At 29.9% G+C, this 22,337-nt stretch overlaps 1 protein-coding gene across 1 annotated transcript in view; it reads left to right on the forward strand.

The window, feature by feature from the left end:
• Window positions 1-796: 796 nt before the first annotated feature.
• The window catches only part of LOC129913536 (lysM and putative peptidoglycan-binding domain-containing protein 2), a 35,908-nt gene continuing 14,367 nt past the window's right edge, over window positions 797-22,337 (forward strand). The window contains exons 1-2 of the mRNA XM_055992268.1: window positions 797-1,402; window positions 21,836-22,027. Coding sequence (XP_055848243.1) covers window positions 1,355-1,402; window positions 21,836-22,027 — 240 coding nt within the window. The 5' untranslated portion in view covers window positions 797-1,354. The remainder of the gene's footprint in view (window positions 1,403-21,835; window positions 22,028-22,337) is intronic.

Here is a 22,337-nt window from a genome sequence, read left to right on the forward strand (position 1 = left end):
ATAACAATTAATGAAGAAGTATTCGCTTATATGTAGGTATACCATAAAATGACTGATAAATTACAAATTATAGCAAAAAAAAAACATACAAACGAAAGACTTGAGTGTTTTTTTTTTTCAGTATCAATCTCAAGACCTAGCTCGCTGTCGCTGCCGCAATCCATGATGAAAATGCGCAAACGTTGCATAAACATTCGAATGCTTGGTTTGCTTATAAATTACAGAACAGCTGTGTGCGCGAATTAGGTTTTTTTTTTTTTTTTTGTTGTCTTCCGAAACAACTTGGCCGGCTGACGCGGTGACGCGACGTCGACAAACGGCTGCTGGCTGGCTGGCTGTTGCTGTACCAAAGCTATATCTCTCACTTAGAATTTTAAGTCTTAAAGTTAGGGAGAGAGAGAGAATAAACAAGTATCGTATATCTGTAACTAGTATATGAGTTAAATTGTTACGTATGCCATCATCAGTGCCCAGATTGCCAGCCAAACGTCTTTGTCTCCTCTCAATCTGGTTTTTGTATCACGAACGAATGTTGGTTTGAATCTCGAGTTTATTGAGGGGGCTCTACGTGTGGGGTAGGGCTTAGAGATAGATACAAGACGGGCAGACGAGGGCGCTGACGCTGCTGTTGAACTTTACTGGCTGGCTTGGCTGGCATTCTGCTAGCACTGCCATCAGAGCTATAATATTGTGAGAGTGTGCTTGTTTTATAGTTTAGTTGTGTTGTATGCCAGTCAGCTTCAGACGCACGTACCACTTATTCTGTCAAATATAATATGGAACTCTACAAACGCCAACTAGCGACACCGCTCTCAGTCGACATTAATCATAGCTAGAAGCCAGTTGGACTTCGTCGTCGTCGTTGTCTGTGGGTTTTTTTGCTTGCTTGCTGGCTCTAGAGGAAAGATTTTGTATTTTTACTTTTTAAGTTCACTCTCTCTGTCTCACTTCCTACCTCTCTCTCGCTATCTATCTTGCCCCTTTTTTTGTCTCCGTTTTTTTTTTTTGTTTCCCTTAACTATCGGTTTTTTTGATTTTACCATAATCAAGCGCGCTTTGAAGTTAATATACTTGATATAGTCGCGGTGGTAACTTATCGCGGTTAAGTGGAATTAAAAAAACAAGGTTAAAAGGTGTACAAGAATTAGAGTATACACAGATAGAGCACATGTGTCTTTTTTGTTAATTGTGTCAAAGTTTGTCTGCATTTTTGTCCAAATTTGTCCAAGAAAGAAATCTATCTAAAGTGCTTTTTATAGTGTGATCTCTTAAGAATCTGAGTGGCAAGTGATCTGTTTTAATTTATTTTTATTGTGAAATAAAAAACGAAACATATCAAACATACCCAATAACCATGGATTACATTGTCAGAGCTTACAAGGATTGGAAATTGCATTCACAAGTAAGCTATTTTGTCATTATTTATAACGTGTAGTCTAGTATAATGTGAAGTACTTTTTAAGTCATTCAACGCCCTCTTTTCTTAAGAGAAACAGTAGTGGAATTAAGTCAGAAGTACTGAAAAGTAGCTCAAACAGGCCCAATGAAATCAAGCTTTATGTCTATTTATACCCATTCTTTGTCTTTGACAGAAACAAAAGAAATGAACAATCTATGGCCTATGCTGGCCTAGCCTATAAATATAAACATTCAAATACTTGGAATAGTCAAATGGAATGATAGTTGTTGTCATTATGGACCATTGTGTGTAGGGTTTAAATTTTACTTAAATTTGTTTATGTATTGAACTTTGACAGTTAACCTTAGGTTTAAAACAAATTGGTCCATTCATTAAATTTTGACAGCAGTTCTGTTTGTGTCCTGAAGAGAAATTTTATTTTAATGTAAAATTTTAAATACTCATTAATCTTGTCATACTCTCAATAGACTTAAATTAAAAGATTTCACTAAATATTGACTGTCAACTGTCACTATGTGGAAATACTTTTGCATCCATTTCAATATATTTCTACAGGCTGTAGAAATAGAAACAAAACACGTCTTATGTTTTTTATAAATATGTGGCACCCTGCAGGGAACTTGTATGTATATAAAAAAGCTATACTTGTAGCCTGGGAATACCTGATTGATAGTGCCCCAGTGAGTGCAAATTAAAAGTTATAAATGAATGACGTGATTTCGTTTGTTTTTTGTCGTTTTTTTTTTTTTTGTTAATGATCAAATATATTTTTTTTTTAAATATTTTTATTTTTTTATTGATGCAATTGAATTGGTTATATTGTTTTTGTTTAGAAAAAAATTAAAATGACATCTCTGAGAATAATGCTAAAAAAATGATCATTAACATTACGATATATTTATTATGCCTTCTTTTGTAGAATTATTGTAGATATGTTTGAGTTGTTTATTATTGAGTCAGGTGGTGGATCTTTTATTTATTGTACAAATAAAAGACAAAAACTTGACAATCATGCGATCATTGGAACTATTATAAAAAATAATACTGTATGAAAATATGACGCCAGGCCTTTAATTCTCTCTTCTTATACACAAAAGGCTTCCTAATGAAGTTGATACATTTTTCTTTAATCACGTGTACTAAATTCTTTTTGGGGGGGTTCTTGTAGTATCATCTAGATTTGATTTGTTTATTTATTTCTTCTTTGTTGGACAAAATATTTGATATTTATAAAAGGAATTAGAAATGTTTTGGAAAAAAAGTTACAGGTGCCTTTTTTTTGTCGAGGAAATTCATTTTTATTAGTCTAAACGGGAAATGAAGCTCTGCATAGTAGAAAGTGGTTACACATTAGATGACTTTTGTATTCTGTTTATTTGTAAAGAGATAAGGAAATTAATGATAAGGAAGTTCGATTATAATGGAAATCGATGATCAGAAAAACTAAGAAAAAGTTTAATTTTCTTTTCTTACAAATTAAGTAGATTTGCGTTTTATGAGTTAAAATTCAAAATACCCAGGTAACCACATGCATTGTAAGGGGCTTAAAATTAAAAAATGGAGAGCCACAAATCATCGATTTCATCAAGGAAACAAATACCGTGCAGTAGCTCAAATTCAGCCTAATTTTTGAAAATGTTTAATTAAAGCCGAATCCAAAAAATTAAAGTCATTGCCGAACAGTTTTTGATTTGAATAATAAATGCCGTTTTCTTAATAAGTAACTTCATTTTATAATTTTATAAAATGATTATCCCATTCATACAAATAAATTTTTACCTCAGAATAAAAGTTACTCATACACCCTGTAGTCCCAGAGCCACATATTCGATTTTCTTAATTCAATTTCAACATCTCCCTGTAATTTTTGACACTCTAATTGCAACCAAATTTGTTATTGTTCAGCCTTAATATTTTTGACTTAAGGGCCAGTTTGTCAAATCAAACAACTCAGGGTTACCTGAGAGGCAATTTTTGAGTTCAGTATTAACTTATTACTGAGTTGTCATAGTACGAATTAACCTGATTTTAGAAGCAGAATTTCGCAGTAAAAACTGCACATCATTCATAGCAATTTGGAAACTCATTATTTTGCCAACAAAATGGATCAAATCTTTCTAATATTTAGTTACTATTATTGCCCATTTGTGTCAAATGGACACAATATCTTACTCTATAAATTTTTTCGTATAGGTTTTTTTTAAGCTATTACATAGATTTTAACGCAGGCCTGGCATGTTCTTGTTCATTAAGGTTCGGTGCAGCTCCTCATGAATCAACTCATAAACAGATATGATTTATCATAATAATTGTCGATTGTAACGAATTCTTTTCGATGACGAATTAATTTAAAAAAAAAATCGTTAGCGCCAAATTTAAAGTAACTTTATCTTATCTTTAGGCTTAAAAAGAGAAACATATTAACGCCAAAAGATAGAAAAACACTTTTTGCAACTTGTCTGTAATCAAAGTTTTGATTAATTTAAACTAAAACAACCTTAGTTTGCCCGTCAATTAGCTTTTTTACTAAATGTTTTCGATTTTGTTACGAGTGTAAAAACTCCATAATTTATGGATTTTCAACGTTTGTTTGCATAAATTAAGAGAAAGTACTTAATAAAATATATTTAAACAAAATCAAATATCAAAGGTAAACAAAAAGAAATGAATGCAACTCAAAACAAATAACAAGTTTAACTGGTTAACTTTTATCTTGATCTTGCATTATTTATCGTCATTTCTATTTATATCCGTGGTGGCAAAACAAAATAAAGATATTAATAAATTGGTAATAAACAATGTTAAAGATAATTATTGTTGTTCCTGGTAGTAATAAACATAATTTTAAGCATTGTTAAGTAAAGTTAAGAGTTAATAAAATCAGCTTCTTTTCTGTTGAAATCCTTGAGAAAGTTTTTCATTGAAAATTTATTATTAAATTTACGTTCAATGAAACCAAAGTCAGACAAGTATAATAATGTACATTGTACGTTATTTTGTTAAACTAATTTTTGTTTGTTTGTTTGTTTTGAATAAAAAAATTGTATTTTACTCTGATGAAATTGATATTATGTTGTCCTTTTTAGATACTTTGTTGTAAAAGAATAAACGACCAATTTGTCAAAAGCCAGTTATTCATTCTTTGTCTAATAGTCTAAAATATGATTGAAGATCAGCTCTAAAAGTAATTGGCAGGTTCAGAGACGTTAAGAACTAAAAGTCTGAGCAATGCAATGGACATAGATCTTGACTACTTTACCCCACACTCCATAAAATGTCAATCTTAGTTTTAAAGTTTAAAGGCTTGGCCACACCGGAGGGTATGCTGTAGCGGTACGGGTAGCGGTAACGGTATTTGTATGAAAAAAATTCCACAACTGAACGTTGATATGTCAGTTTGAAATTTTGTTCATACAAGTACCGTTACCTCTACCCATACCGCTACCGCATACCCTCCGGTGTGGCCAAGCCTTTAAGGCTTGGCCACACCGGAGGGTATGCGGTATAGCGGTAACAATATTTGTACTAAAAAAATTCCACACCTGAACGTTGATGTGTCAGTTTGGAATTTTTTTCATACAAGTACCCTCACCGCTACCCGTACCGCTACCGCATACCCTCCAGTGTGGCCAAGCCTTAAGGCTTGGCCACACCGGAGGGTACGCGGTAGCGGTACGGGTAGCGGCAACGATATTTGTATTAAAAAAATTCCACACCCGAACGTTGATGTGTCAGTTTGGAATTTTTTCCATACAAATACCCGTACCGTTACCTGTACCTCTACCGCGTACCCTCCGGTATGGCCAAGCCTTTAAAGGTGGTATGCGGTAGCGGTATGGGTAGCTGTAACGGTACTTGTATTAAAAAAATTCCACATCTGAACGTTGATGTGTCAGTTTGGATTTTTTTTCATACGAGTACCGTTACCCGTACTTTTACCGCATACCTTCCGGTGTGGTCAAGCCTTAAAGCAAACCTATTAATATTTTATTATTTTGTTGACGTTTGTTTAACTCCTTGACTATTCAATTTATTACAAATATAAAAAATCATATATTTTCTCTTTAAATTGACTGATGACATTTATGCAGATGATGCTTTCAATCTTGGCCTTGAGTACGCCACAAGATTGTTTGCAGGTATTAACTAAAACACATAAAAACTAGCTGAAAATCGTCTGTTGAAACTCTGGACTGGGAATTGAAAATCAATAAATAAGAATTAAATAAAATTTGTATAATTTGCAACGACAGTTTCAAACTAACCTACCATTCATACATTGGCATTGGGATACGTGTGACATATATAGGTATGTAATGCAGTTGCATGATTAGCTAATAATATACGTTATTTCTACTATAACGATCTTTTTCACATTTGATCAACTTTAAGTTATTATCAACGTAAAAGTGTACTTTTTTAATAATTGTGTTGAAAAATGGTGAATAATTTGACATTTCTAGCCAATTTGAAGAAGAAGTGTGGTAAAATGTATGATATGAATTCATATCAAAGAAGTATTATCTTTCATTAAAGTAAAAAAAAAGTTATCAGTAGTAATAAAAGCTGAAAAAAATTAAAAGTCATTGCAAAACTGTTTTTGCCCCCAGAAATCTTGGCCATATAAATTTGAGTAAAAATAATGGTTCTGTTCTGACTCATGAATGTGGATTTGATCTATAATTGATCGAATTTCAAAAGCGATCTCCAGAAGCGACCACAGTTTTTGATTTGAATAATACCAATGCCGATTTGAAAAAAAGTAACTTTTCATTCCAACATTCTATAGAATGATGTCAATAGAAAACATATATTCACGTGAATAAAACTTTACTTCAAAATAAAGATTACTCATACACCCTGTAGTCCCAAGCTACATGTGGCACATGATGATTTTTTTAGTTACACATTATCTTTCTTTTTTACCGACTTCCAAAAAGGAGGAGGTATTCAATTCGTGTGTATTTTTACCGACTTCCAAAAAGGAGGAGGTATTCAATTCGTCTGTATTTTTTTTTTTTTTTTATGTTTGTTACCGCATAACTTTGGGCTGAGTGAATCAATTTTGATAATTCTTTTTGTATTGGAAAGCTGGTGGCTGCAGTGTGGTCCCATTTCAATTTCGTTCACTTTTAGCCATAGGAACTATTTTAAAAACAAAAAAACCCAGTTTTGATCCATGGAAGTCGGTTTTGTTTTTTTCTAAAAATGATTATTGTTTTTTTTTTTGTTTTTTTTTTTTTTGTTTTTTTTTTTTATGTTTGTTACCTCATAACTTTGGACTAAGTGAACCAATTTTGATAATTCTTGTTGTATTGGAAAGCTGGTGGCTGCAGTGTGGTCCCATTTTAATTTTGTTCAGTTTAAGCCATGGGAACTATTAGAAAAATCATAAAACCCTGTTTTGATCCATGGAAGTCGGTTTTGTTTTTGATAAAAAAGATTATTTAAATTCCTTTTTCTCGGTGTGAAGACTGCTTTGAAAATGAACTCGATGTTCTTACTCAATAAGCAAGATAATTTGGTTTTACATGGCAGATCACTATTAAACTATGGATAAAATAGATTAGTTTTTTTTGTTACTGTCTGAAGGAAAAAATAAAAGAACTGATTTTCAAGCTACATATGCGAGTAGAAACTGTGCGAATTTATTACATTTTTGTATCCCTTTATTTCTTACAAAAAATCATATCAATAGAAATCCAATTCAATTTAAATTTAGTGAGAACAGTTTTGCGATGGATAGGTTACTTACGAATTACTTTAAAAGAAAAGAGTTAATTTTATATTAATTTAAAACAAACAAAAACCAAATTTTGTGGCCGAAAATTAAATAAAGAAAAAAAAAAAACAACTATTAACGTCACATACAAATAAATACATAATACTCATACACCATGTTGTCCTGAAGTTACAATCATATAAACCGGGTTGAAAAAGGGTTGACATACCTTTTTCATATCAATTCAATAATACTGTTATAAAATCTTGATTGACACTTAACTAAGACTCGAAAAGTGAATACCACTGCCAAAAATGTGTTCGTATCTTACCGAAATATGTATTATGTTTTGTTTACCTATTTATGAATAAAATTTTGATAACAAAACTCATAGATTCTCACTGATAACATCAAATAACAAAAATTAATGTTTATTTTCTCAACAATATTTGTAGGTATACCTAAAAAAAATTAAACAAATTTGAAAAAAAAAATTCACTCACTGATAAAATTGGACTGATACACATCAAACATGTGTCTAGTTGACCCGATTTCTATCTCCTATAACAACAACAAGCTAAACTTTTCTATTGCTTATAATATTAGTTGTATACTACTTCTCGTTTAGAAAATATATGTTTTATTTTTCACTTACACGTTTGTAATGCAAATGAACATTGCAAATATCGAAAGTAATATAAATTGTTCATTGATATCAATTTGTTCATTTATTATTTATACGAGTCAAGAGATAAAACCATACACAACAAACTCCCAAAGCATTGCACGAATTCCATTCCTATAGTTACTCTTAGCAGAGTCTCTATCGGAACAGTGCAAATTGTTGAAATAACCTATTCACGGCCGCCGCCGTCGACGATGATGGCGTCTATCATTGTCACCACATCGACACGTTCGACCGTCTGTCCATTTGTTTGTCGTTCGACTTTTTGTATTTGAACTTATTAACATATCATTATTTTGAATTCGAATGCAGGTGCAAATAATAAAAAAATAAACAAAAAAAAAAAAAAACATACATAATTATAGTTACATTTACCATTATCGCAATTATACCTACCATCATACTTATCGTCTCTCGTATCTAAATACTGTGGGTATGATTTTTATTTATTTAAGTTTTTAAGTTGATGTGACAATTTTCCATTTGGAATTATATTTTGATAGGTACGTGAATTAACATTTACAACAACAACAAAACAGTGAGTGCTGCAGTTGTTAAAACAGAATGAAATAAAATAAAATGTCTTGAGAATGATTGTAGGTTTGTTTTCTTACAAAAAAAAAAACTATGTTGGTTGTTCTCATTATAATATATTAATTGTAACGCTCCAAAGACTTTCTTGTTGAAAAAAAAACCCTGAAACTAGCAGACAATGATTAATAAATAGAATGGATTTTCTGCAGAGTTAGATAAATACAATTTTTATTTCTTGTTCTTTTGTTATGGAAAAAATGCAAGGTTTCTAAGGTTTTGTGTGCAAATTAATACAACGTGCTTGGGTCAAGATCGTGATGAATTAAGTTTATACTTATAGGTGAGTGGGTATTTTTTTTTTTGTATGAGGAAACTACCATCGTTATGAAAGGCGTCGAATGCACTGGTGGCTGGTTTGGTTAAATAAAAAAATAACAGAAACACAATAAAAACCAGTTTTGTACTTTTAGTTAGGGGATTTTCAACGACATCGACAACGACGATGGAAATTATGAAATTTATGCGGAAATGATGCTTTTTATTATCACCTGTTGACTGGTACGGGGATAAACGTGAAATAAAAACAGGTGACTCTGTTCAGTTTTTTACGTTTTATAGTAATATGGAATTCCCGAGAAATGGAAAAGTTAAAAAGAGTTGAATGAATCAATGGTTCATATTATTTTGAAATTTTATTTGATTATTAACTGAAACTTAAGATATCTCGAGCAATAAAAGAGATATCGGGAAATTTTAAACTGTTTTTGAAAGAAGAATATCGGTTACAATTTTGTTTATAATGAATTATCCCACATAAAACCAGAGCCTCGAAAATAGCCAAAATGACGTTTTTTTTTGCATTTTCTAACGGAAATATTTCAAAAACGGAGGCCAATTAAAATTTTCAGATTCCAGTTCAGCACATCAAAAACCTCTAGAAAAATATACTTTTTGTTTTTGTTGCAAAAACCTTGTTGACCAGTGTTATTATAAAATCGAATCAAGTCTTTGGATTCAGATTTAAAACATGCCATTAAACTTTATCCGTGAAAGTTGTGACTTGAGAACGATTTACTTTCTTAAGATTTTTGAGAAGCTCATACACCAAGGTGTAGGGACATAAGGTCCAACGAAATTATCATAAATAGCAGAATAATATAACGCTCAAGAACCTTATAGATAATTATTGTACATTTTTCTTAGATTTAGGAATAGCCTCATCAATTGTCTTCAATAATATTTTGTGACAAGACATCCCATGAAGAAGCAAGGTGACTAACAATAACAACTATCAAGCATTTTTAAGTGTTTGTTATTAATTTGCAAGAATGAAAGGGACCTACAATTTATTGCCAAGTCCGAATGGATTAGCAGAAATGCACTTTTTCATGACTATGATACTCCTGGGGCCCAATTCCGCAAGAGTGAGTTTTTCTCTGCCTTAATTTACACGTTTTTTTTTGTATACACAAAGGAATTCACTCTTGCGGAATTGGGCAACTGGAGGCATTATCAATTCCTCGAAAAAAAAGTATCCTTGAAAAAATGCTTTTAAGTAGTGAAGGCATGGGATACAAAATCAGACATATATGGCGTCATACTCCATTGCGCCACGAAGTACTAACCAAAATACAAATATTTGTGCATTTTACCAAATAAATCACTACAAATTGATATTTTAATAACTGTTTTTTCTCAAATTGATTAAAATTGTTGATATTTTTATATTTGTTGATATATTTATGTATATTTTGATAAAAATTTTCGAAATAAAAATATTCTTATCTGTTCCCAATAAATAAGCTTAAACTTACTGTCAAAGAAGTCAATATAAACATGTTGGTCTATCCTTGAAGTGTCTTTAAAAGCTCAACATGTTAACATTTTTGTCATTTTTAAGAATCTATAATACCAATCACCTTAAGATATACAGACTTTGGCGGTGCACCTTTGTAAAAATATAACAAACAATGATAAATTCTTTAACCAGTCACGGTTGTTTTGTCGATGATAAATCAAAACAAAATAACAAAACAAATTATTCAGAATTTAAAAAAAACAATCAATTGAATATAATGTACATTATATTTTACTCGATTGTGTGTTAAAAAAAAAGACACTCAGATTTTGAAATCTGAAAGCTTAAGCAAGCAGCTATATCAACTTTAAGATAAAATTATTTTATTGCAAATTTTTTTTAAAGATTTACTGAAATCTCATATATGTAGCTATTGAATAAAAATAAACAATTCAATTGTTACATTGTCTACGTTGTAGAATATGTGATCTTTTTTTCTTTAAAACAAAAGAGAGCTTTTTTGAAGTCTCTTTCAACAGATTATAACAATGTGTTTATACAAGCCTTATACAACCTTGGTTATTATTGGGACAATGTATCATACATAACCCCGATGTTACAAATGTCAAATTATATATTGATGTTTAAACAATTTAAACTTGTTAATGTCAAGTGTGTATCTATAATATTATATGATAATTCTAAGTAGTATTTGACGTCCCGTCATCGTTGTCGTCAAAATAATTTTGATTGATAAGTCATCTCTATTCATACATACCTACTCGTATCGTATCTATAATGTCAATATAGTTAAGTTATTTGAAGATGCGTCTTCTTTTAAATTCATCGTTGATATATCAATTTATTTGACATGTGACCGAAAAAAATATAAATGATTTGTCTTTTTAATAAGGTTTGGTTGTAGAAATGTGCATTTTTGTAAGTTTATAAGTATAAAACAACTCAATAAGAGATTACTACGTGACTACCAATCATTCACAATCACGTCATGTCCCAAATGAGTTATTATTTTGTTTTAAACACAAAAATATTTTTGTTTTTTTGTTTCTTTTGGTTAATAAGTTGCGAAAGTAATTGCTCAAATAATTATTTTCATACATAATTTATGAAAAAAAAAAATTATAATCAATTATAGAAAACCAATTATTTTTCAACACTTATTTTAATTAATTTTGAGAAACAAGAAAGACTTACCTAATTTTAATTGCTGTGTAGAAAAAAATTGTTTAAAAAAAATGTTAGTTTATTTTGTACAGGTATTCTTAATAAAAACTAACGTACATAAATCTTATTTGAAAATACTGGCATTTGAAAATAGTATTTTAATTAGGAAACATTTTCTCTAAAAACGAATGCCAAATTGTACGTTTTTCATTTAGCAGTTTTCATTTTGAAAAAAAATTCGTCATCGCTCCTAAACGTATCGTAAAGTTCTCTTTAACGATATTTACGTAATCATAATATTAATTTCTCAACTCTCAACAATTTTCTTTCTAAAAAGCTTTACAAAAGTAACAACAGTATCTCTGTAAAGCTTTATAGGAGTTAAATTGATATATGGATATTTGGGGTTGTCCTTAGGAAAAAAAAATTGGAACGCCAGCACCCCCTAGATTGGTTCCAAATCAGAAAAAGAAATGCCCTATTTTTTTTTCAAATTTCTATTCCTAGCCCTTCCTGGCCCTGTTTCATTAAAAAGTTTATACGTATAAATGAACAAACATCCGCCATTTGCCCAACACTGGACACAGAATATCGGCCCTGCTCTAGTAACTTGTTATCAAAATAGGGCCAAGAAGGGTTAGAGATAAAATTAGGAAAAAAATAGGGTATTTTTTTTCCTGATTTGGAACCAATCTAGGGGGCGATGCACTTAATTTTCGCAAAAGACTAAAATAAGGACTCCCCTAATGGATATGCACTTGAAGGAACCTTCTGTTTTAATGATGATACAAATGTCTACTTCAGTCAGTGCTTGATTTATTAGAGAGAAATTTTGGTGGAGCCTCATTAGAAGGAGATGGAGTTTCAATTTTTGTAAATTTTTGGTTATTGCCCTCTCATTCATTTGTAAAAAAAAAGTATTCAAAATCTTGATAAAAGACTATGCATATACCGAGACGAAAAAGATACAGACAAGTTTAAACAGTTAACAATTATTATAATCGGTTGTATTATTACTAAGGAAGAGCTATTTAAAGGAAGCGGAAACCAAAAGCTTAAAAATCGTTTTAAATCGAAAACGATAAAATTATTTAAAAAGGATTTTTGTCTTAAAATCACCTCAGTAACTTATGATTTTCATCTACATTGGTGATAGTGAGACACCCTGTATTATATGCCTCATATGATAATATTTGGATAACGATGTATCAAATAAAATTATATTCTTTTACTTGTTCTTGATAAATAAATTAATAACTTCTGAAGCTCGTGTCTAATTTATTCGATTCGAAACAGGTTCAATTTGCACTTTTAAGCCGGAAATTGATTTGTTAACAAAAAATTCACAAATTAAATTAAACGTTTTCTTCGATTTAATTTAAAGAAACCATAAGAGATGACTCAATTAGTCATTTTATTTTATTTTTCTCACATCACATGATTTGTACCTTCATGTTGTGTATATAAATGAATTTGGTTCAATGATCTTTGAAGTCTAAAGAAACCATTATTGAAAGCTACGGCATGTTTCTATTACGAATACCAAAGTAGGAGCTTTCGCTATGTTGTGGGTTTTTCAAAAAAGAATACATTTGAAGATAACCTTGAATTAAAATTAAATTCTTCAAATACACAAATATTTATGTTGTGACAGAAAAAGAACTATTGTTTTATTTTGTTTTTAAGGAAAAATTTATTATAATAATGCAGAAATTGAAGAACTTTTTGACCTTTAGCAATGCAAATCCAAAACTTAAAAAAAACTTGTTGTTTTATTTATAAGAGTAAAAATAAAATCGAAAAAAAAACTGGAAATCTAAAAATAAACTGTACCTACCTATAAAGACATCAAAGGTAATTAAGGCCCAATTTATTGAGCCTCCATTAAATTTTGAAATTTATCGCTTTAGTTAACGGCCTCGTTAAACTATTGTCGCCTTTAAGTATACATCATTAAAAATTCATTTAATTCACTCTTCTTTAGTTAAAGTCCTTACTTTTAATGGAAACTTTAAATTTAAAACTCTGTTAAAAATATCCTAGGGATTTTTTATTTTGTTTGAAAAATAATCTGTCAAAAGCTACAATTTTGTCAAATCAAATAGATTTGAATTGGAAGAAAAACCAAAAAACTATGACCCGTAAGTATTTTGCAGCTGAAAACGCCAGAAAATGCAAGAGATTAACGATATACCAGTGGTAACCAAAGAATGCTACAACCTACAATTGAAACCATGAGAAGAAGAAGGAGTTAAGTGAAATTTTAATTTTTTCCATCGGTGTCAAATAACAACTTAAATTTAAGTGTTATCGGCATTCATCTCGTGTCATTGGTTTAGAAGTAAGCTTTATATCTCTTCTTCTCATGGCTTCAATTGCAATGTTATGTAGGGGAGAGTGGGGCAGTTTTGAACACTTTTTGCTTTCGCAACTGCTAGAAAGATATTTATTCGATTTATTGATCTGTTAAGTTTATTTATATGAAGCAGTGATATTGAACTTCGATTTTAAATTATATCTGGTTATTTTAGCATATTATTTATATTTAATTTTAATTTTTAACCAATATTAGATCTTATGTTCAAAAGTGCCCCATGTATGGGGCAGTTTTGAACATGAAAGGGGCAGTTTTGAACATCAGTATTAATTTCTTTGTAATGAATAAATAATACTTAACTTTTTATTAGTTTTTTAATAAGAACATACAAAAACTCCAAATTGATTATTATATCATATTCAATTAACCAACAAATAATAAAAACTCAGAAAAAATAACATTAAAATTTAAACTATAGTTATCAGTTTATCACATTTATAAGTTCAAAAGAAAAACAAAAACCAAAAAAAATTCATTTAAAATATATCTTAGAAAAATGGTATTCATACCATTTATGCTTCTCAGAGTAAAATAGATTTATTTTCAATATACATGTATATGTATAGATATATTTCTAGACATTAAATCCAAATGTTAACAAAGCGGATGTTCTTCATGTACCAGGAGCATTAATTGGTGTAGGTAGCTTGACTTTAATTTCTATAACGCTTAAGCGGTATATAATCGAGTTCTCATCGAGAACAGTCTAGCAGAACTTGAAGAATTCAGGCATTTTTTTAAATCTTCAATTATGTTGTACATATTCCCATTTTTTCTTTAATTTTGCCCACAAATGCTAGTTTCATTATTTTTTTTTATAAGAACATAACGATTTATTAAATAAAACACATCAAGTGTCCTTAAAATGTCTGATACAAACTGCTCGGGGCGGTTTTGAACATGTTCAAAAGTGCCCCACCATACTTGTTCAAAACTGCCCCCACTGTGTCAACGACATAAAATGTTGAATAAATATTTAACATTAATATATTCATTCAAAAATTCACCGTCAATTAGTTTAAAATTCATTAACCATTAACAAAAACTGTATTGCGTTTTGAAATCACGTACCAATTTTTTTTTAAACTCTTACAACTAAAAAACTGAAATAATGCAAAACCACTATAAAAATCACCTTCCACCTATAAATCTGAAAGTCAGCCGAGATAACGATGGAAAGTCTATGACATTTATGGATATCGTGTTGACGTGTTCAAATATCGAAATACTTCTAAAAAAGATTGATATACTAAAATTGTATATGCAGTGTTCAAATGTGCCCCGTGTTCAAAACTGCCCCACTCTCCCCTATGTTATGTATGTATTATGCAGCATCTCAAAAATGATTAGTTTTGAAGTGGAGAATATAATCTAGTATTATCTGTGCGAAGTAGACAAGAAATGCATTAATTTCTTTGAAATTTGTTCTTTTTTATGGTACAAATGCATGTGTGTATACCTACAAAAAATTCTAGTCTGGACTTTTTTCATAATTGTGATGTTTTTTTAATAATTCTTTAGCTCATTTGACATTTTTCAAATAAAATAATAATTCAAATAAAAAATAAATGAAATGACATTTGACACTAATGGAGAGTGAATAAATAGAAATTCTGTTTAAAACCTCCATTAGCTCTAAAAATCCCTCTTAAAAGGTCGAATTTGGTGTTTTAACTAAAACTACTTTTAAATTTAATGCTCAATTAGTTAATGATGCCAAACTTCAAAAAAATCCTTAAAAGAGACTGAATTAAACGAAATTGGTTTTTAATTTTAAAATTCCCTTTTTTAATGGCGATTTAAGTTTAATGGAGAGTCAATAAATTGGGCCTAAAAAAGGGAATTTTAAAATTAAAAACCAATTTCGTTTAATTCAGTCTCTTTTAAGGATTTTTTTGAAGTTTGGCATCATTAACTAATTGAGCATTAAATTTAAAAGTAGTTTTAGTTAAAACACCAAATTCGACCTTTTAAGAGGGATTTTTAGAGCTAATGGAGGTTTTAAACAGAATTTCTATTTATTCACTCTCCATTAGTGTCAAATGTCATTTCATTTATTTTTTATTTGAATTATTATTTTATTTGAAAAATGTCAAATGAGCTAAAGAATTATTAAAAAAACATCACAATTATGAAAAAAGTCCAGACTAGAATTTTTTGTAGGTATACACACATGCATTTGTACCATAAAAAAGAACAAATTTCAAAGAAATTAATGCATTTCTTGTCTACTTCGCACAGATAATACTAGATTATATTCTCCACTTCAAAACTAATCATTTTTGAGATGCTGCATAATACATACATAACATAGGGGAGAGTGGGGCAGTTTTGAACACGGGGCACATTTGAACACTGCATATACAATTTTAGTATATCAATCTTTTTTAGAAGTATTTCGATATTTGAACACGTCAACACGATATCCATAAATGTCATAGACTTTCCATCGTTATCTCGGCTGACTTTCAGATTTATAGGTGGAAGGTGATTTTTATAGTGGTTTTGCATTATTTCAGTTTTTTAGTTGTAAGAGTTTAAAAAAAAATTGGTACGTGATTTCAAAACGCAATACAGTTTTTGTTAATGGTTAATGAATTTTAAACTAATTGACGGTGAATTTTTGAATGAATATATTAATGTTAAATATTTATTCAACATTTTATGTCGTTGACACAGTGGGGGCAGTTTTGAACAAGTATGGTGGGGCACTTTTGAACATGTTCAAAACCGCCCCGAGCAGTTTGTATCAGACATTTTAAGGACACTTGATGTGTTTTATTTAATAAATCGTTATGTTCTTATAAAAAAAAATAATGAAACTAGCATTTGTGGGCAAAATTAAAGAAAAAATGGGAATATGTACAACATAATTGAAGATTTAAAAAAATGCCTGAATTCTTCAAGTTCTGCTAGACTGTTCTCGATGAGAACTCGATTATATACCGCTTAAGCGTTATAGAAATTAAAGTCAAGCTACCTACACCAATTAATGCTCCTGGTACATGAAGAACATCCGCTTTGTTAACATTTGGATTTAATGTCTAGAAATATATCTATACATGTATATTGAAAATAAATCTATTTTACTCTGAGAAGCATAAATGGTATGAATACCATTTTTCTAAGATATATTTTAAATGAATTTTTTTTGGTTTTTGTTTTTCTTTTGAACTTATAAATGTGATAAACTGATAACTATAGTTTAAATTTTAATGTTATTTTTTCTGAGTTTTTATTATTTGTTGGTTAATTGAATATGATATAATAATCAATTTGGAGTTTTTGTATGTTCTTATTAAAAAACTAATAAAAAGTTAAGTATTATTTATTCATTACAAAGAAATTAATACTGATGTTCAAAACTGCCCCATACATGGGGCACTTTTGAACATAAGATCTAATATTGGTTAAAAATTAAAATTAAATATAAATAATATGCTAAAATAACCAGATATAATTTAAAATCGAAGTTCAATATCACTGCTTCATATAAATAAACTTAACAGATCAATAAATCGAATAAATATCTTTCTAGCAGTTGCGAAAGCAAAAAGTGTTCAAAACTGCCCCACTCTCCCCTACATAACATTGCAATTGAAGCCATGAGAAGAAGAGATATAAAGCTTACTTCTAAACCAATGACACGAGATGAATGCCGATAACACTTAAATTTAAGTTGTTATTTGACACCGATGGAAAAAATTAAAAATTTCACTTAACTCCTTCTTCTTCTCATGGTTTCAATTGTAGGTTGTAGCATTCTTTGGTTACCACTGGTATATCGTTAATCTCTTGCATTTTCTGGCGTTTTCAGCTGCAAAATACTTACGGGTCATAGTTTTTTGGTTTTTCTTCCAATTCAAATCTATTTGATTTGACAAAATTGTAGCTTTTGACAGATTATTTTTCAAACAAAATAAAAAATCCCTAGGATATTTTTAACAGAGTTTTAAATTTAAAGTTTCCATTAAAAGTAAGGACTTTAACTAAAGAAGAGTGAATTAAATGAATTTTTAATGATGTATACTTAAAGGCGACAATAGTTTAACGAGGCCGTTAACTAAAGCGATAAATTTCAAAATTTAATGGAGGCTCAATAAATTGGGCCTTAATGGCGATTTAAGTTTAATGGAGAGTCAATAAATTGGGCCTAAATGTCTGAAATACATGATATAGATCGTATATGTTAATGAACTGAAGCCTAAGAATCTTAGGCTGGTATTCTACAAACGCTCATAGTTAAAGAGGCTCATTAGTTACATTTTCGTAATGTAGAGTAGTAAAAAAGGTTGTAAACTTAAACAAAGTTATTAAAGTGATTTATTGCGAAGGGCAAATGTATTAATAGAGAAATTGATTTATTTGATAACATTACAGTACTTGAAGAGACTCATAAATTGCGGTAGTGATTGAAAATATTATTAAAAAAAAATTATATTAAAAAAAAAACATAAGTAATCGTAAATATGTCGTAACTATCTATTTGTAGATAACAAGTGTCATTTGTAAATGTCATTTCCTTGATAAGGAACTTCTAAAATGACTAAACCCACCACATGGAACTTTTAATAATAATAATTTAGTCTTACATATATTACCACACAAGAATTAAACTACATTTTTGAAATCAGATATTCACAATTTAGGGGAAAAAAACTGCAACTTCTATATGTAATGTATAGGGTTTAAAACAAATTGATGTTAGAAGTATATACCTAAAAATCTTTATACTAATAATAAAAAAAGAATTAAAACAATTTGATGATTTATAACAGTGCCCTATAATAAAGTCCAGAAATTGTAAGATTAAAAAGGAAGATTAAGCAATAAATATGCCCGATTATTAAAACAACAAGTCAAGGGTAAATAAAAACAAAGCGGTTTTTTGTATTGATAAGAGGCCTCTTATCATTTTCTGTGTGTTTGGGTCGGTATTGTATTTGTCTATGCACAGTTTATTTTTTGTTTTCTACGTCATTTCTGATGAATTAAAAAAACTCTGAAAAGTAGCTAAGTTTGCTATAACTTTTATTGAATAACTTATTTGATATTTCTTTTGAATAAACGAATATATTAATAATATTTAATGATAATACATCTGCACTTTCATGTTCTAGAGCTAACTATCTATCTACTTCACTTATCCACTTATCTCGAAAGCTTAATTTGTCAGTTTTTCATTCATTATCTTGACACTTTCCGTTTGTGAATTGAAACAAATTTATTCGCAATCACTTTAAAATTAAGATTTAATGTACTAACAGAGTGTTCTTGATTTTAGTGTCATAATTGCTGGGTAATCAGTTATTTTGAATTAAAGTAAAGAATTGTCATACTTAACCCTTTGGATGGACAAAATTTTAAAATTAAAAAAGGGACTCGCAAAACATTATCATTATAATGGTGACAATATATTTTTTAAGAATCGCGAATACATTATTAATATGTAGGTACATATGTGTATATTCCCTATAAAATATCTGTGGCAACAAGGAATAACAACATAAGTCAACTTATGTCGAAATTGAGATTTTCACAAAATCTGATGCACAATAAGCGATTCTATCTACCATATTTTTTTCGTATTTTTATCTTAAGCGGTTTATGAATTACAGGTAAAAGAAAAATGACTCTAGCATTGACTTCTTATGGGAAGCCAAACTTTCAAAACGCTCTCCTGAAAAGTTGTAAAAACTGACTTATGTTGTTTTTCCTTGTTGCCACAGATATTGAAACCGAAAAAAGTTATAGCCATAGCGACATGAGAAAGGTCTCTTTATCAGTATGAAAATGTATGAAAGTGCGCACAATATAGGCCGATCAAAAGTTGGAAAAAAAACGTTTGTTGTGTTAAAAACTACCAGTCCAACTCGAATAAACTATCGGCAATTCTCTGTATGCATATAGTCTGTATGGTGCAAAATTTTAAACGATTTAGTAAAATGTTAAAGGCATTTTAGTAATTTACTAAGTTAAAAATCAGTCTGCTTTTGACTTACGGCCATAAATCTTTTAAAATGTTACACTTTTATCTTTAATATACCCAGAGGTCATTTTAATGTTTGCTCACATTCACGGCATTCGACACCCGAAAATGAACTAAAAAGTTAGTTAATCCCTTAATTTATTCTGAACCTCCCTACAAACAATTTTGCTTCTATAAAGCTTTATAGAAGCAACGGTAGCATCTATAAAACTTTATAAAAGCAAAATTGTTAGTTGGGCTACCAATTCCTTAACTCGTTCACCAATATATATAATAAAATAATAACAAGATGATAGCGTATTTCTCGTTTTTAAGCTCAAAACAGGGTGCGTAGTGAAACTACCAAATTATTCCTATCATTCTTTACCTGGGTGTGGTGCCTTTTAAGTACGCCCCAGATAGGTTCAAACTATAAAAGAGTCGACTTTCATTCTAAAATTCACTATACCCCAATTTATTGAATCTCCATTAAAATTAAAGTCGCTATTAAAAATCGAAAAATTTTCAAATTCGAATGCGATTTGACAGATTTACAACTTTTAATGGCGACTTTAAATATAATGGGGAATGAATAAATTGAGCCTAGGAGTTGTTTTAAAAGCCCTGTTCCATTGGAGGTGGTAGTTTACTACTAATAGATGTTTTGGTTAATCTAGTACTAGATATCATCTACTCATGCTCTTCTTTCCGAGTAGATACGATTTGTATTAAATTGGTTGGAAGTGCGTTTAATTGATAATCGCTAGTAAACTTCTAGTAGTACTTTGACACCTCCCAAAGGAACAGGGCTAAAGTAGTTTTTGAATGACTTAATATTTGCATCACTATTAAACGAAATTTTTATTATGTTGCATTTTTCGCACCAACGAAATTATTTCATTTGACATTGGAAATTTTAATTTTTTGTATCATTTGGGCTCTAGTGAAAACAACAGATAATAGGGGGGGGGGGGGTATTTATGCAACGGTGTAAACTCTTGGTAAACCTGATGAAAAGGTAAATATGATATACAAACACCTAGGTCTAACCCATATAACATTTTGACACATTTACCACTTTACCAGGTTTACTAAGTTTACAACCGTTTCATGAATACCCCTATTATAACATTCATTGGTGAATTTTTCTGATAAATTAACTTATCATTTCAAATGAGGGTGAAGTTGTCACGAAGCATTTTTTTATATTTTCTATAGCACCATATGCATTTGTGTTTAATGCTTAACTGCATCGAGCGATGAAATACCAAAATCCTCGAAAACAAATTCATTTGAAATATGTGTTTTTTTTTACAATGAGAGCCATAATGAAGATCAAAATTGTTCAAAATTTGTTGAAATAAATATTCAAAATCAAAAGTATCGCAATATTATCCACGTATTTACTTTTCATTGGTAATACTTAAGTGTTTCGTTATTTTGACTCGCATTATTTTACCGCATTTGTTAACAGCTTACAATGTTACATGAATATACACTTCATTAAAAATTGCATTCTGTTTAACAATTAAAATAATATTTTCTCTTTCATCTGGCAGTGCTCCATCAAACAATGCCCCACAACAAAATTCATCCTACAAAAATGAACTATACAAAATGAATTTCCCTACATCTGACATTTGTCACACATTTGACAGTTGACATACCTGCCTGAAAAAAGTAGTAGGGAAATTTTTATTTTGCTTTCGTTTTTTTGCTTCAGGTAGTAGTAGATAGATGATTTTAGCACCAGTCACTAAACTGTCAACCTCCTTCTCTCGTTGTTGTTGCGGTGTGATACACTTTCTACAATTTATTTTTTTCATTCTTCTGATTACGCCAAACAAATTTATAATAGTCTTCATCGCAATTTATACTAGCACTAGAGTTTTTTTTTTCTTAATTAATCAAACTTGCACATCTTGTTCTACTTTAAGAATTGAAGGTAAGAGCTATTTTAAATCTTACATCACAAAAACAAATAAAATCAATTTTACTAGAAACACACAAAAACGCAATATATCTAAAACTAACTGTATACAATAAAATATTCATTTTTTTACATATTATTTTTTTTATCTACTTTTTGCATTGGAATTACGAGTGAAACTGATTTCTATTTTGTGTGTTTTTGTTTTATTTGTAGTTCACAGAGATCGTACAAGACATGGACGAAGACTACATGTTTAATGAAAAACAATCAATTCGTGAGTCAGCGAGATCTCTGAAAAAATACGGCAGTACCTGTAATCACATGAGAAACAACGACACATTGGTTAAGCATGACATCGAGAAAACTGATACACTCCAAGGAATTGCCCTTAAATATGGATGCACGGTAAGTTCCCATTTCATCACTCTTTTTAGTTGCATTTGTAAGCTTTTGTTATAATTAAATGGATAAAGTTGAAACAATGTTGACTTGACCATCATCATCATCCATTCCATTCAATCATCAACCACATTACTTTTCTTCTTCCTCCTAACTCTCCCAAACTCTGCCGAGGTGTTTGCATGGAGACCATTGATTTATTTTGTTTTCACATTTTTTTTTTTTTTTTGTATTTTTTTACTTCATGCCTTTGCCTAGACTCGTAGACATACTCCGTTCCGCTTAGCAATTTGTTATTTCTCTTTTTATGGCTCAA

Source organism: Episyrphus balteatus, chromosome 3 (assembly GCF_945859705.1).
Source record: "Episyrphus balteatus chromosome 3, idEpiBalt1.1, whole genome shotgun sequence".
NCBI classification, from domain to species: Eukaryota; Metazoa; Arthropoda; class Insecta; order Diptera; family Syrphidae; genus Episyrphus; species Episyrphus balteatus.